At 34.7% G+C, this 15,224-nt stretch overlaps 1 protein-coding gene across 1 annotated transcript; it reads right to left on the bottom strand.

Moving 5' to 3' along the window:
- Positions 1-519: 519 nt before the first annotated feature.
- LOC127870149 (52 kDa repressor of the inhibitor of the protein kinase-like) lies at positions 520-2,002 on the bottom strand. Its single transcript, XM_052412806.1, has 3 exons — positions 1,982-2,002; positions 1,018-1,605; positions 520-876 (listed from the first exon to the last, which is right to left on the bottom strand). The coding sequence occupies exons 1-3, from the start codon at positions 2,000-2,002 to the stop codon at positions 520-522; spliced, it is 966 nt and encodes a 321-aa protein (XP_052268766.1).
- Positions 2,003-15,224: the final 13,222 nt, after the last annotated feature.

Genomic DNA, 15,224 nt, shown 5'->3' with positions numbered 1-15,224 from the left:
AAAATCTTACAAATCAAATCAAAATTTATTTATTGTCGGTATGAAATAACATGATATAACATAAGCTATGTAAAGCTTTTGACCGACCTATAATCAAACAGTAGCAAATTTCAACACATCATAAATACATGGCATACATAAGTAATACTATAATAATAAAACACACTAAAAGCATAACCAAAGCAGTATTTTTATAGCACATTATTATAATGTAAGCAGAAATATAATATCAGTACTATACATTCACAATTAAAAGCTGTGTAAAAGATTGCTGATCTTGACCCAAGGAAGGGGCCTAACCTACCATACAAAAAGATAAGGTGTAAAAAAGGGCCATAAAATAAAAAGGGTTTAAAGGAAATTATCACCTCAAATCAGATTTAAAGGGAACTGATCAGCAAATTGTACATAATAAAAGCAACAAATACATCAATGATCAATGAAGAATAAAATATCATTATAACAGCAAAATAATACAATGCTAATGCTGAAGTGATTATACCACTATTCAACAAATGTCTACAGCTCAGACAGGATGTCAGGAAGATACATCCGCCTAGGATGCTTCCGAGCAAACTCTCGGACAACATTGCAAATGTTAATGTCAATGTCCCTATGAACAGAAAGAAGGCACAAAGCGGACAACCTGTCCTGACCCATTGAAGATCTCAGTTTTGTCTTTACAAGTCCTAGGGCACTGATACTTCTTTCACATTCACATGATGTGACAGGGAACACACATGCGATAGACAAAACCGTGTAAATGTTGGGGTACAGCTGTGAATCACACTGTTCAACAGCCCCCTGAAGGGTAGTAGGTGGGTTGGTAACACCTTTCCATCTAGCCTGCCATAAGTGCAACTCAGCAGGCAGGGACTGAGGGGAAGGGAGATCATCAATGACCCATTCAAGGTCACTAGCACTGACAGGAGAGGCGCACATTTGTTCCGGTATAAGCTTCAATCCCATGGCTGCCTTAGTCTGCAAATCACTGAATCGGGTGTCCATTTCATTCACAAAAGTGTCAACAAAGGGAATCGTTAGGTTTCTTTTGTAGTACAATTCGGGTGTTGCTGCTTCGATGTTGTCACGCTTAGTCTGACGACCACACAGTCTGGGTTGAGATGGCTGAACACCAAGATTGTCAGCGATAGTTGAAACTTCTTGGAACCAGGTGTTATGGTAGGTGTCGATGTTGTCACGGACCTCTTGGAGAGCTTGCTGCACCACACTAACCTGAGACATGGCCTTGACCACATCAACCGAACGACCTTGAAGAGCAACAGTGAGGGGTTTTATATAGCTGAGACAGCGGGTCACACTCACCAGGACAGCGATAAACTGGAAACCAGTAATCGCCATCAAAAACCCAGAGATTTCAGCAGATGTTGTAGACTTTGTTTCATTCTCCATTAACTGAGACATTGCATCAACCATGGCGGGTAGAAAGTCGATAAAGACCTCAAGGGCGTCGTGTCGTTCTACCCAGCGTGTACGGCAGAGAGACTTTATCTTCTGGCGCTTGGACTCGGTGGCTTCAATGGCAGCCCGACATTCAGCAAGACAGATCTGTCGTTTCGGCGAGTAGTTGAAGAACACAGCAATCTGAAAAATAAAAACATGTACCATTATTTATTAAATATCAACAATATTTTACTTAATATATATAAAATATTTATCTTTTTCAAAATTTTTCATGTTGAATGTAGACTGGAAAAGTTGCTCCTTGGAAGCACAAACTGTATCCAAGATATATAATAGCATACCTGCTTTAATTGGGTTTGTTCATGAGTGGTAATGGAAAATGCCACACCACTCAACCTATCTTTATACATAGATGTCCAGAGGAGAGTAAGTATTACAGAATTTTAACATATAATGACTCACCTACCCTGATCCTGGGAATACGATAAGACTAGCTTGATACTTTGCATTGGATTATATTTTCATTTCAGTTATAAAAGTAAAAATGTGTACTCACCCTGTCAACTGTTCCCATCATGTTTCGTACAAGTGTGCTGTTGGAAGCATGTACTACACAGCGGTTCAACTAGTGAGCCGTGCACCAAAACGGAAGAGCTCTGGGGTACTGATGCTGGATTCTTGGACCTACACCTTTTGTCTTACCCGTCATGTTACCTGAAATAAAAACATGAATGTTAAACAACTAGTACAGCGCACCAATAAATGTTCAGATCATGAGGTGCCAAACAAGAAAGATAATTTTGGCTATGCTGGATTCATAGACTCCAATCATTTTAAGTTTGAAACGATTTAGTCAGTTATTATTAATGGTTTTGGCTGCAATTCCGTGTCAATATGCCCCTCAATCACAATTAAGTGCTATATCAGAACACATCCTTCATTGTTAGTTTGATTGTAAACTTTTAAAATTGAAACTAATGTAATTTTGAAATTTATTACATTTATAACAATATTGGTCTTACCAGCACCATCGTAGCACTGTGACCGCATCATGGAAGGGTCTAGACTAACGTCTGTTAGCACGTCGATGATAGCTTGGGAGAGAGCCTCGCCACTGATATCTGGACTGACATCTACAAACGTTAGAAACTCTTCTCGGATCTTGTCAGACTCGTCTATAAACCTGACACACACGGCTATCTTTTCCACGTTACCGTTGTCACGTACCTCATCGGCAGACACACAGTAGAATTTACCACCAGTTTTTATTTCATTCACTAACTTGCGTTCAACTGTCTGTCCCATAATGTCAAGAAGTTCATTCTGAATTGTAGGACTGCGATAGGTAGCATTCTTCCCACAAGTAGCAAAGTGTTCCTTGAGAACAGAATCACCTGACTCAACACGAAACTCTATAAGTGATTGGAAATTACCACAATTCACTGATTCATCATCATAATATTTTGAACTGTCAGAATGCCCATGGATGGCTATGTTCTGGCGCGCACATAACAACACTGTCTTGGTGATAGACTCAAGAACCACAGCATTCTTCTTCCGTCTGGCCTGCAGAGCTGCATCGACCTGCTTATTTACGGGAGCGTTGTTTTTTCTCACACTCATAAACTGCTCACAACATATGCGCGAATCAATGTGGGCTTGATACTCAGTACCCCCGTCTTTGGAGTGTTTCTTTGCATCTGGAAAAAAATGACCATCGAAGACTTCAATGGCTTTCTTCCAGTTTTGAAATGGTTCACTAACTAATTTTCCACGTTTCTTGTTCCCTGGAAATGTGACGCAATGTACGCAATACGCTCCATCTTTTTCGACACTGTACACAAGTCCTGGATACTTCTGGAGCCAGGATTACTGGAATGTCCGACTTGTTTTGCCGAATTGTGTCTTTTTGTACATGTGTTTCTCTGACAGTTTCCAGTCCGTAGAGAGAAGAGTGTCCCGTTCCTCATCAGTAAGTTTACCATGTTGTCTAGCGTACACACTAATGTCATTGGTGGATGTTGCTGAGGGTGCCAGAGGTACCGGAGAGCTGAAAGCAGCAACAGACTCATTTTTAGTTGGTTCATTAGTTTTTGGTTTCTTGATCCAAATGGATTCAAGTGTTGCATGTTTGCGTTTCATTTTGAAAATGATTTAGTTTCATACTAGAAAAGTAATTCTTCATTTTTGAGTCCTTTTTAATTTCAATAACTATATATGAACAACAAATAAGTTAGTCCAATTTGTAAAAACAAACAAATTAATTGCCATTCATTAAGTGTGCTGTTGAATTTCAATGGCAATAACTTTTTACTCAAAATAATTATCACTCTCAAGAGCTAATACCAATTAAATTCATCAAAGAAACTTACCGAAAAATTAATGATGATTGTCCATTGCGTTCGTCTCAACTCTTTAATTGCTACGAATTGAAATATTGTTTTTTACAAGTCCCATGCGGCAGCCATTTGTAAACATTTACCCATTTAAATTCATCAAAGAAACTTACCGAAATATTAATGATGATTGTCCACTGCGTTCGTCTCAACTCTTTAATTGCTACAAATTGAAATATTGTTTTTCACAAGTCCCATGCGGCAGCCATTTGTAAACATTTACCTATAGCTAAATGCATCGATAAATTTCATTAGTTGAGTGTATCTCATTCAGCCAATCAACAAGCGCAGTTTATCACTTACAGTCAATGAAGCGTGCAGTTTTAAATTAGCTGGCGTAGGTTAGATCGTCAGTACACATGCCTGGGGGCTAATCACACAAATCGACAGCTGTTTATGGCTTAATTATGGGCATATGGCAGGAAATACACAAGTGGATATGTTTGATACTTTAAGGGGCTCATTTTTTTTAAATCGTATCTAGCCAGCCAGCTGGGGGGGGCTTTAGCCCCCCACCTAAATACGCCACTCTACATAAACAATAAAGTATTATACAAGAGCATCGCATAACGGGTGCCACGCTCGGCTGCGGGTGCATTTTTGAACAAATGAAAGCTTGTCAGATTATTTTTAGAGGTCACAGTGACCTTGACCTTTGACCTAGTGACCCAACAATGGGTGTGACATTTAGAACTAATCAAGGTGCAGCTTCATACGAAGTTTCAAAGTTGTAGGTTCAAGCACTTTAATTGTAGAGCCAATGTTCAAAACATTGACAAAATGTAAAGGTTTTAGCACAAAGCGGACGACACGGCACGACGACGGACACGACGAGCTCGCTATGACAATACCTCCGAAAACAGCCGAGCTAATAAATGAAATAAATACATTAGGAAGGGACCTCTGATATTGAGTTAACGTCGGAGATTATAAATAACCTTATGCACATTCTCCGGCGCCACGTCCTTTGAAATATCACAATACCTTATGTCTGACATATTTCCCATTATGACGATAGGAATGATACAGAAAATTGAACTGGTTGAATGTATTAATTTAATACCATTTGCTTATCACGCCTTGAAGAAAAGGTGGTTGGTATAGAATTGTGTACCTCCTGAAGATAGGACGTTAGATACATGTATGTGTGATATATGTTCGAAAAATTGATGTCAACGAAGCATTTGGTGTGGATAATAACGTTGTGAATTTATACAAATGTATGTTGTATAACGTACAATAAAGTATACGACAGAATCAATCGCAGGCTCCTGTACAATTGCAGAAGTAATATTTATTATAAAGTTTCGTGTCTATGTATTCACTATAAATACGAAGTGCTTTATCTTTATTAAAATATAAATGTATAAGTTGTATCCCCACAAATATCCTTATCATAAAAAAAAAACGTAAAAATGAATGCAAACGAAATATCATACGCATTCTCTTTAATTTTCGGTCGCGCATTAATTGTCTACGCTAATACAAGTAGCCCACGCTATAATTTCAAACAAAACATCGAAAAGGTATTCCATGGACAATTAACCATGAATAATTAAAGGCCGAGTACACATGCACTATTGATGTTTCCACCAAATGAACAACACATATCATGAGGAACGCTGAACAGAGTGCACTGTTAATGTAGCAATCAGTACATTTGCAATATTTGAAAATAGTATGGATGAAAAATCTGACATCTTATCTCCCTGTTCAGCTCGTGTAATTGCATATGACTTGATAACCCTTCCTTTCCAAACTTTAATTTCATTAGATAGCTACTTGAACAGGTGAAGTCAGAAATGTCTGAATGATACAGTCCGTTTCAAAACGCTTCATCATATTATTATATAATACTTGAACGCCCAATAACACATACCACAAAACATGCATGTGTATATGTACAGGGGCGTCGGAAGCAAATTAACATTGTGGCGGCGGAGGGGTTGGGTATCCCCCTCCCGTTGGTGGGGGTCCGGATTTTTTTTTCAAATTTTAGCATCAAATGGCGCATTCTGGTGCGTTTTTATGCCTGATACCTGACCTTATACACGTCTATTGCAGGCATATGCTGAATGACAAACGTTGTGACAGACAGACAATCGATGGAGAAGTGATCTCTATATGTCGCAGTTTGTACTTTGTAGCAGGCGACACAACGATAGGGATCATGTGGGTTCAAATAACGTTCATCGGAAGTTTTTTCCCGCAATTCCGTTTTGGAAATTTGAAATTCGTTGGTTTGGAGTAGACATATTGAAATGACACAAAAAAGAGGTACAAAACATTAAATAAGTTTTTTAGAATTGTCGATTTACTTTGAGTTATTACAATTAATTCAGTTATCTTGAGGTATCTTTAATTTTGTGATAAATAAGGACTATTGGATATCAGCACATTTGTTTCATGTCATACTTCCTTTATATTAATAAAAAGAAGCAAAGGCTTAGTTCATACCAAAAATTAAAGATTCCCATGTTTAATCACTCAAGAATAAAGGGAGTATCGTTATAAAAGAGATCGATCAATTAACAACATAATTGACACGTACACTACCGCGGGCGGGTGATGGCAAACAACAATACACGGGGAGGGAATAACATAAAACAGTTTAATCTGTTTTTTAACATATTTTTCACGTACGTTCAAACAGCAGTAATGTTTAACTGATGTTGCTCAAATACGTTACGACAAATATTTAATAATATTTTGTGCATTTAAACAATATATATTTATAGTGCTTATAGTTTTACCTAACTCTACGCTGTCTTAGAGAGTGAGAGAGATTGAGAGAGAGAGGGAGAGAGAGAGGGAGATAGGGAGAGAGGGAAAGAGGGAGAGAGAGAGAGGGAGAGGGAGAGAGAGATAGAGGGAGAGATGGAGAGAGAAGGAGTGATAGAGAGTGAGAGAGGGAGAAAAAGAGAGAGTGAGAGAGAGGCTGAGAGCTAGGAAGGGAGTGAGAGAGAGGTCATCAAAAGTTATTTACCACCATTAAAGTTACATTATTTACCATCATTAAAGTGAAGAACAAATACAATTCCAAGCAAAGTTAAACAAGCACAATACGAAACCGACTTCAGCAGTTTATGGGCTGTTTGAATGTTATTCTAAACTAAATAACCCTCCACATGATCGGTTGGAAATTATTTTAACGTGTATAAGAGATGATAAACTTTATAAGAAAAATACTATTGGTAATTAAGTAAAGTTTTAGTGCAGTAAATTTTGAATTAACTGTCTATGCGTGTTGAAGAACAAACAACGTGTTGACATAGACATTATTCAGAAAACGCACATTTCATTTACGTCAGATTCTGGTTAAGAACAAAATTATACAGCACAAAGGTTCATTGTATTGTGAAGTTCAGGCCATCTCGTCATGTGTATGAATGTAATATTATATAAACAATAATCCATTCTCAGTCGACGTTACGTAGGTCGACAGATTATTAGCTAATTACCAAACATGGTGTTCAAATTGTCAAGTTGTATGTTCCATGAATGCACAGTCTATTTCTTTTTACATGTGATATGTTAACTGATTTGTTTAAATTGACGTTTCGGTAAACGATAAGATTTTTTCACATCATCATTAGTAAAGTTGTCTTTAAAAAAAATGCCTTAGACCTTTTACCAAGACAACGTATATCGTTATATCGTAATATCATGTGTTCTCAAAGGTCGTGTTTTATCTTCAATAACAAAAATGAAACGCAACACAATGAACATCCGATGTTATTTTACAGCTTATTCTTATTTTACTTCGCAGTATGCGCAAATCATTGAAAATTGCGTTTCTGGGAAGTGTGGCGTATATAATATGATATATGATTGTATAACAGTTCACTTGCAATCGTGGCTCATATTTTTAGATAAATCAGTCTGCTTGTTTACCTCTTTCTGAGTTTTGCTCGTTTTTATGGAAACATCTTTCTTGCATATAGGTCTTAAAAAAAGTTTGAAACAGATTGCTTCGTTCTGATGATGTAGTTAACCCACTTTCTAAATCAATTATCGTATACAGATAAATACACATGCCTGGCATTATACTGGCATTTTGACAATGATTAATTATCAAAAAGGAACATAATTTATGTAAGAGAATTTGGTAATTTAATAATATTGGCATCATTTACATCTTTTTTGACATCTACATTACATCTACATTACTTGAGCATTTTACATGTGCGTTGAAGCCGACGTTTTCATAAGTGCCTTGATATATCTTAGTAACATACTTTAATGATAAGAAATTAAATCACACAAGGATATATAACAGGCATTATATACGTCTGCATTGCTTGTCGCTTAAATAAAAAAATTTATATTATGTCGAAAACTTAACAAAATGAAACATATTTGCACCAGGTTATAATAGTAATAATTCATTCACGATGGATTTAGACTGACATCAATTATCGTCGTTTCTCCCTCTGTTTCCCGAATTACATGAATATGTTATTTCAAATTCCATTCCCTCCTTCCGCTAGGTTTGTTAATAATGAGACTCTGTAAATAAATTAACAAAATAATTGTGTATCGGGCATATTGAAAGTTTGAATGACAAAAACGGCCGAGGGAAACATGCGTTTGACTATTGTGCATTTGACATGAATTTACCAATGAAAAGGCAATCTCAATTCATTATTGGCGAACCGAATCTCCCGTTGAGATTAAGGTTAACTGTAACTTCTAGCACCAACAGGCCGAGTGTCATGACTAAAAGGTCAAACACGTCTAACCTATTTCCAAAATACTATTTTGTTGATAATAAGGTAACAAGATAGTATAACAAAAGTGTTGTACACATATTAAGAATCAAGAGTAGTAAGTCGTTATTAATGTATGCATTTGTTCTTTTGAATACTCACCTAGTAATATTTTACTTCATTTAGAGAACGAATATTTACATCGCGATCGAGCAAATCGTAGCACGAGGCTACTTGCTAAACTTATAACCAATTAATCATTAAAAACTGCTCTGTAGTAGACCAATCTTGACGAGGAATCATTTGAACATAAAAACTGCATCAAATATATAGGCAAAATAGATGAGTTTCTTGCAGCAATACGCTCAATTGTAAAACAATTAGGTGAATCACATCCATTTTCTCTATGTATAAACTATATTTTGTTGAAAATAAGGTTTCTCGTTACAACACTAGTACATAAAAAGCCGTAAGAATGAATACACTATGTCGTTTGTCAGTTGTTTTTATAATTTATAGTCTTATTTAACAAATGAAATAGATAACTCAAATGTACATGTAGACTGAATATAGCGTTATCCGGGCGTACCAGAGGGAGTGTTGACAGATGAAAACAAACAAACTGCTGTAAAATATAATGTAAAATGTAATAGCCAAATTCATGAACTGGTTATTGGTGGACATTAAACACATGTGTTGTTAGTCTGATACCATGCCGCATGTAAATGCAATTGCATTCCTTAAAAAAAGACCATGTGCGCAATTATTAAGTTTTTTGAATTTCACATCTACATATTTAGTTTGGAGTAATATACGATTGTCATAAGAAATTTGCATTAATAAAAATGACAACAAAGCAAAAGTAGTATAACGTTTTATGCAGTATTGTATAGTTTGATATTTTCTCGGAACATCTAAAAAAACACACTCAACGATGAAAATAAAATATGTATTGACATTTCGTCTACTGAATGTAATAAGTCATGTAACTGACATTTTTATTTATTTTTACTTTTTTTCATTTTTGTTTTTTGACATACATAAAATGTTAAAATATTATTTCTACATATTTGGTAAAAATTATGTTTTTACCAAATTTTTCAAATTGACATTACGAGCACATGTCATTTTCTGAATGTAAAAAGTATCGTAACTGACATTTTGTTAAATTTTCAGGAGAAGCAAACATTTGTTTTATTAAAATAACAAACATTGTTTTCGTATTCAAACTTTCTGATTAGTATTATAATAACACTAGAAAAACGAAACAAAACTCCAAATTGATTTGTTTGTTTTTTAAAACAATAAAAAAACTAAGAAAGGAGCCGTAACCATACTTTCAACATTGAAATATTTTGAATGCATAAAATAACGTTAGTGATCTGCCTGTATTTCAGAAAATGTCGGAAAATATGCATTCCTGATAATGCACAAAATGTCAGTTACCCCAGTTATTACATTCAGTAGACGATTTGTTCGTTACACATGATAGTAATTAGTGTATATAGTCAGATACTGGTAATGCATGGGTATACAAACAAACTTTGTGTATATTCGTTTTGAGTACACTGTCTACTTCAATGTGTATTGTTGGAAACGTTTACGCCAAGGTTCGGTATTTCAATGCACAAATATATGTGTGATCAATTGCAAATAAATATATGATAATATAATGATATGTTTTGTATTGATTATATAACGAAAGCCCAAGGCTCACCGTAATAAACAAGCGTTATTTGTTTGCTAATGCTACCTTATTATTGAGCATAAACTGGTAAACAACATTATTATTTAGGCATGACTGATTTTAAAACTTACTCGTCTCATATGAATGCTACGTATTTTATATTATTAATTTTTCTATTGAACGCGACTGCAATAATCTGAATGTCCAAGTGTCTGCAAACACAATTTCTGATGGATGTGCTAATTCACAATATGGTCCAAAATAATAAATATCTCTGATTTCTGCAATATTTACATTTAATACGTTTAAAATGGGAAATTTAGAATATAGTTTTTTACATTTACTTTTTCCAGTATTATATCATTCTCCGGGACTAATAACCGTATGCATAATAGAACCTGATATTTGGTGTTTCTGTTAAATTAGTCTACAAACCTGTTTAATATTTTGACTTGTTCTATTGTATTACAATACGCATTAACCCACATAAACAATAGATCAGGTAATATTGTGCCAATAAATGTGTGTAATGATAACGACATCTATAAGATATTGTTATTTTGTGGGCAAATTTTCGTAAATAAAATTCATTTGTTTGTTTATACTCTATGAAGTAGCGGAAGAGCACCATTTATAGGACTAGTTTAGACAAATGAAAACACCCGCCATCATACGACTGATACCATTTTTTGCTGACCATTATAAAAAAAAACATTTGTTTATTAGTGGCTATGTTAGTAATGTTTCCGTCCACGGCCTTATAAACTATACGTTTTTTTTCTTAAGTAAAAAGGCAATCATTCAGGCGATTTAGATTGTCGGTAAAATTGATGGTTCTTCGGAATGTCCGAATCGATTGCTATTTGATAGAACACGATTATCTGGCCAACTGAAATGAACACATTGAGAACACTAGTTAAATTACTCCGAGGTGTTTTTGTGTTAATAATATCGCTAAGTACGCTTATATTTATTCAACGCTATTTTAATACTTTATCTGGATAAGTTGATATATAAAAATGAGTAATCCCTGACATATATGTTTGTTTATTTTGTATTTGCAAAACCACACATGGAGACACAACATGGAGACCAAACTTACGTTTTGTATAATAATAATAATAGAGGATTTTAACTTTAAGTTTGAAACTTTAATTAAGTTTCAAGGCACATCCATACATACTTGCCGATAACCGTCTCTAAGGCCAAGTTGTTAGTTGTTAGGCTGTTCGTTTACGTAGCGAGAGTGAGATGTCTTGGGGCCTACACGGGACACGATCTGACATGATTGTCGACATAACAGTTTGTTTAATAGAGGAGTACTGCATGCTTCCCTCCAAGCGTTCATCATAAAGGATGAGAATCAATCGGGCGGTAAGCTGTAAAGCTTTTTCATAATGCAAACTAGATGACTTTTTATAGTAGCAATGGTTAGGTTTTACTATACCGACCTTTTGTCTCATAATTGCATATAAATTGTTTGTAACAGTCCACGATGCGAACGTAACGAAAAAACAAGATACATGTCAAACGGCTATAAACATGTATGACCTAATAGCAGGATGGATCCTACGCATCTGAACAATGTTTGTATTCAAAAGATCAGTCATGAGACTATTTAGATTTTAACTTCGCAGTTGTTCCGTACATGTATGTTGATTTGACGTCATAACGCAAGAAACGTTCGATATGATGTTGGTTTAATTTATAAACATTAACTAAAACTTCAAATAAATATGGGAAAATGAAGTAGACTCATTATTGTAACTAATAAGAAATCATATCGATATTAAAATTATATTTTCTTTTTAATTTCAGAGTTTGAATAACGTTATTGTTTTTCTTGTAATCTATGTAAGGCCATTCGCGTTTCGCGGTATATGTATGATACAGATGTTATATGATGTAACTATGGGCATTGTCGCCATACTTAGCAATTGTGTCATGCTTGGCTGAACATGGTAACATTGTCCGTTTGTATAACTTTTACCCGTGCTACAAAGGTTGTGCTACTTAACCGATCTTATGTAGCCCAGCATATTTTAACAGTTTTGCAGCTCACAATACTACATGGCTAGTCGCATAAAATAATTACTTAGACAAGACAGGTAGAACTATTAAAATCTAGAGCTAAGCGATTAAAAGGGCTTTTTCACAGACTGTTGCATGTATTGCAGTGTGTCATTAAATGCTTATATTCATAAATGAAAACATTGGGTCTTAAAAGCTCCAATAAAAACATAAAGAATACAATTTTAAAAAGAAAAAAAGTAAGCCTCAACAGTGCTCGAACCACAGACCCCTTGTGTCCTGGAGTAAAAGTCTACTACTTAGACCACTCGGTCATCCGTGATCAAAGGATGACGGATGGATTCTATACTTTATATAAGCAATCCTCGAAGTTTCACAAAATATAACGATAACAACAGAACTCTCCATATTATTCAATCATTTCGCGTTGCAACGCTTTATAATTTTCAGTTTTATTAAATCGTCAAAAGATGCATATAATGGCTATTTTAGAGCATGGAAAATGTTCAGAATTACTGTTTCCTCATAACTAAAACGAAAGTTTGCGAATATGAAACAACTTTTTTAATTTTATCAATTTACCAAAACGTGAAAAGGCTACTTTAAATAGCGATACACAATGGCGGAGCACTGTTATCATTTAACCAGTACACTTTTCTAACGGAGCACAACATGAATTACGATGACAAATGACCGTCATAAGAAAGGGAAATCATTGCATTGCGAGCGTCCACTTCAAGCGTAAATATGATTTATATTAACGTCTATCTGAAAAACCAACATTCCCATTCAACTTTGCGCGGCGGATGATATTAAGCTTTTGACATTCATGGAAATATTTCAATCGTACTAAATTGCACAACAATGCAACCTTTGCAGTTTAGTGATAGACATTTTTATTTGAGTGCAGTATAGCAACCGAAATTGTTTGTATGCAGATACGATCACAGGGATCATGTCCTTTGTTTGATTTTTTAATTTACTTGGAACCAATATTATGTCGTTCATTTCACGAGCATCTGTTTAGAATGTAATCAATCAAATTTTCATATTTATTAAAGGTATGTTTTCACAAATTTAAAACACATTTGTATCCTTTTTCTCTCTATAACACAATAAAGGCAGCGTCAAAGTTCATCAGCATGTAAAGTACTTACACACATATTTGTGTCAATACACATACCATGAAATTACGTTAACAAAACGTTTCATCTGTCGTTTCTTATTCGGGAATGCTAGCTTTACAGATCTGCTGCGTAATTGATTTTTTTAAGCTAAATAAAACTGTTGTAGAAGAATTGCAACAACATTGCCAACGAAAGCATCGGAAGAATTTTGAATCCGAAAATGGCCTAGTCGCTACCAAAGTAAAGACTCCTTTGAAAGTTCGTGAACGCTATAATTATCTGTCTTTAAAAGTTCAATTGTCTGCATGCAACAATAGTGCGTCGTTCATTTAATCAAATAGATTTGGTAAATAGTAACCCTTCGACCATATTCCGGTCGCGATCAGTTAAATGTGATTAAATAATACATAAACCAATGCCCAACGGTACGCAAATGCACAACATTTATAAGAAAATAAGAATCATCAGATGAAGAGACCAATTTCATGTCCTATCCATTACTCAAGTAGAGATAGTGAGATAGTGTGCATATATATAATCCTGATTAAACCGGAAAAAGTAGATTTTCGAGATGGTTTCAATATAGTTAACATAGCATACCTTTGAGAAAAATCTACTTTTTTTGGCCGTCCACTTAAAAGATCTTTACGAAATCATTATCCATAAGTGATGGATCGCTTTCTGAATGACTTATCATTCGTCATGAAAACAACTAAGAAGCATATAGTACGTATATTGACTAATGTATACGTGCATAAATACTTAACCTGAAGAGTAAGCCATACTGTCATTGTATTGAAGAATTTGGTCTAGAAACAATAATAAACGGCGATGTATTTGTGTTTACGTAATGTCTTAAGGTACTGCAAAGATCAAGATTGAATCTAAATTTAAATAGATATTTTCTGATGGAATAATGAAGGAGCTATGGAAACTCTCGTAGTATATATATATTCATGTTTGGATATCCATTCGTGGTAGTTAAAGTGTAACACATCTAACTCAAGCAACACTGACTTTTTTCGCAGCTTCGAATAAAGATCACGTTTACTTAGAGTGTTCACTAATAGCGTTTACAGGTTTAACAGTAAACTTACTAGTGTGACTTTTGCATTCTATAATACTGGGCTTTTTATAAATGATGAAGTCTTTTAAAACAAACTTGATCAGTGTTGCATGTTGGACTTTACCTCGTGACAAAATTGCATTTGAGATTGAATGTGGGAAAGTTGCAGCTTTAAATAATATGGAGGTCATATAATTTAACGAAGCATGATGATATATATTCAGCTTTATTTAGTCAGGAATAATAACGAGAAGGGGTTGATTATTTTCGAAGTATAATTAGCGCCTTAATTATTTTGCAAATACATTTCAAATGTATTGAGAAAACAATAAGTTATATTTACAGTGTATCATGTAAACCATACCTCATAACTGTTTTATTCTGTAAATTGAGCGCTTTTTTTATATGGTGAAACAATACATGCAGCAAGGAATACTGAAGGGAACCTGTAATATGTTTTGTTTAAGTTTAGAGCTGTACATCGTTTTCTCTAAAACATGTTTCACGAACTGTATAATATAACGTTATCAAGCTTTAATGGTGTAATTGCTATCATACGACATGTTGGAATACGCGTAGTAGATGATAATGACTGAATTATTATTATCAGAAGAAGAACAAGAACTATGTGTAAGTACTAAGTAAGGTCTAGTAGAAGTATAGGTAGTAGGGAGAAATGGGAGTATAGGAAGTAAGTAGCAGGATGGAATGAGGATTTGTAGTAGTAGAAGTGGTAGTAGTAGTAGTAGTAGAATTAGTAGTAGTAGTGAATTTTTAGTTATA

Source organism: Dreissena polymorpha, chromosome 2, assembly GCF_020536995.1.
Source record: "Dreissena polymorpha isolate Duluth1 chromosome 2, UMN_Dpol_1.0, whole genome shotgun sequence".
Taxonomy (NCBI): Eukaryota; Metazoa; Mollusca; class Bivalvia; order Myida; family Dreissenidae; genus Dreissena; species Dreissena polymorpha.
This window is presented reverse-complemented; position numbering and strand designations above follow the sequence as displayed.

What these genes read in the sequence shown, in the direction of transcription:
- LOC127870149 (XM_052412806.1), bottom strand. Translation starts at nt 2,002, where the DNA reads ATGATGGGAACAGTTGACAGG. An exon ending in TGATGGGAACAGTTGACAGG is followed by an intron (nt 1,606 to 1,981) that starts GTGAGTACACAT and finishes TTTATTTTTCAG; the next exon opens with ATTGCTGTGTTCTTCAACTA. An exon ending in TTCCCTTTGTTGACACTTTT is followed by an intron (nt 877 to 1,017) that starts GTGAATGAAATG and finishes CCTTCCCCTCAG; the next exon opens with TCCCTGCCTGCTGAGTTGCA.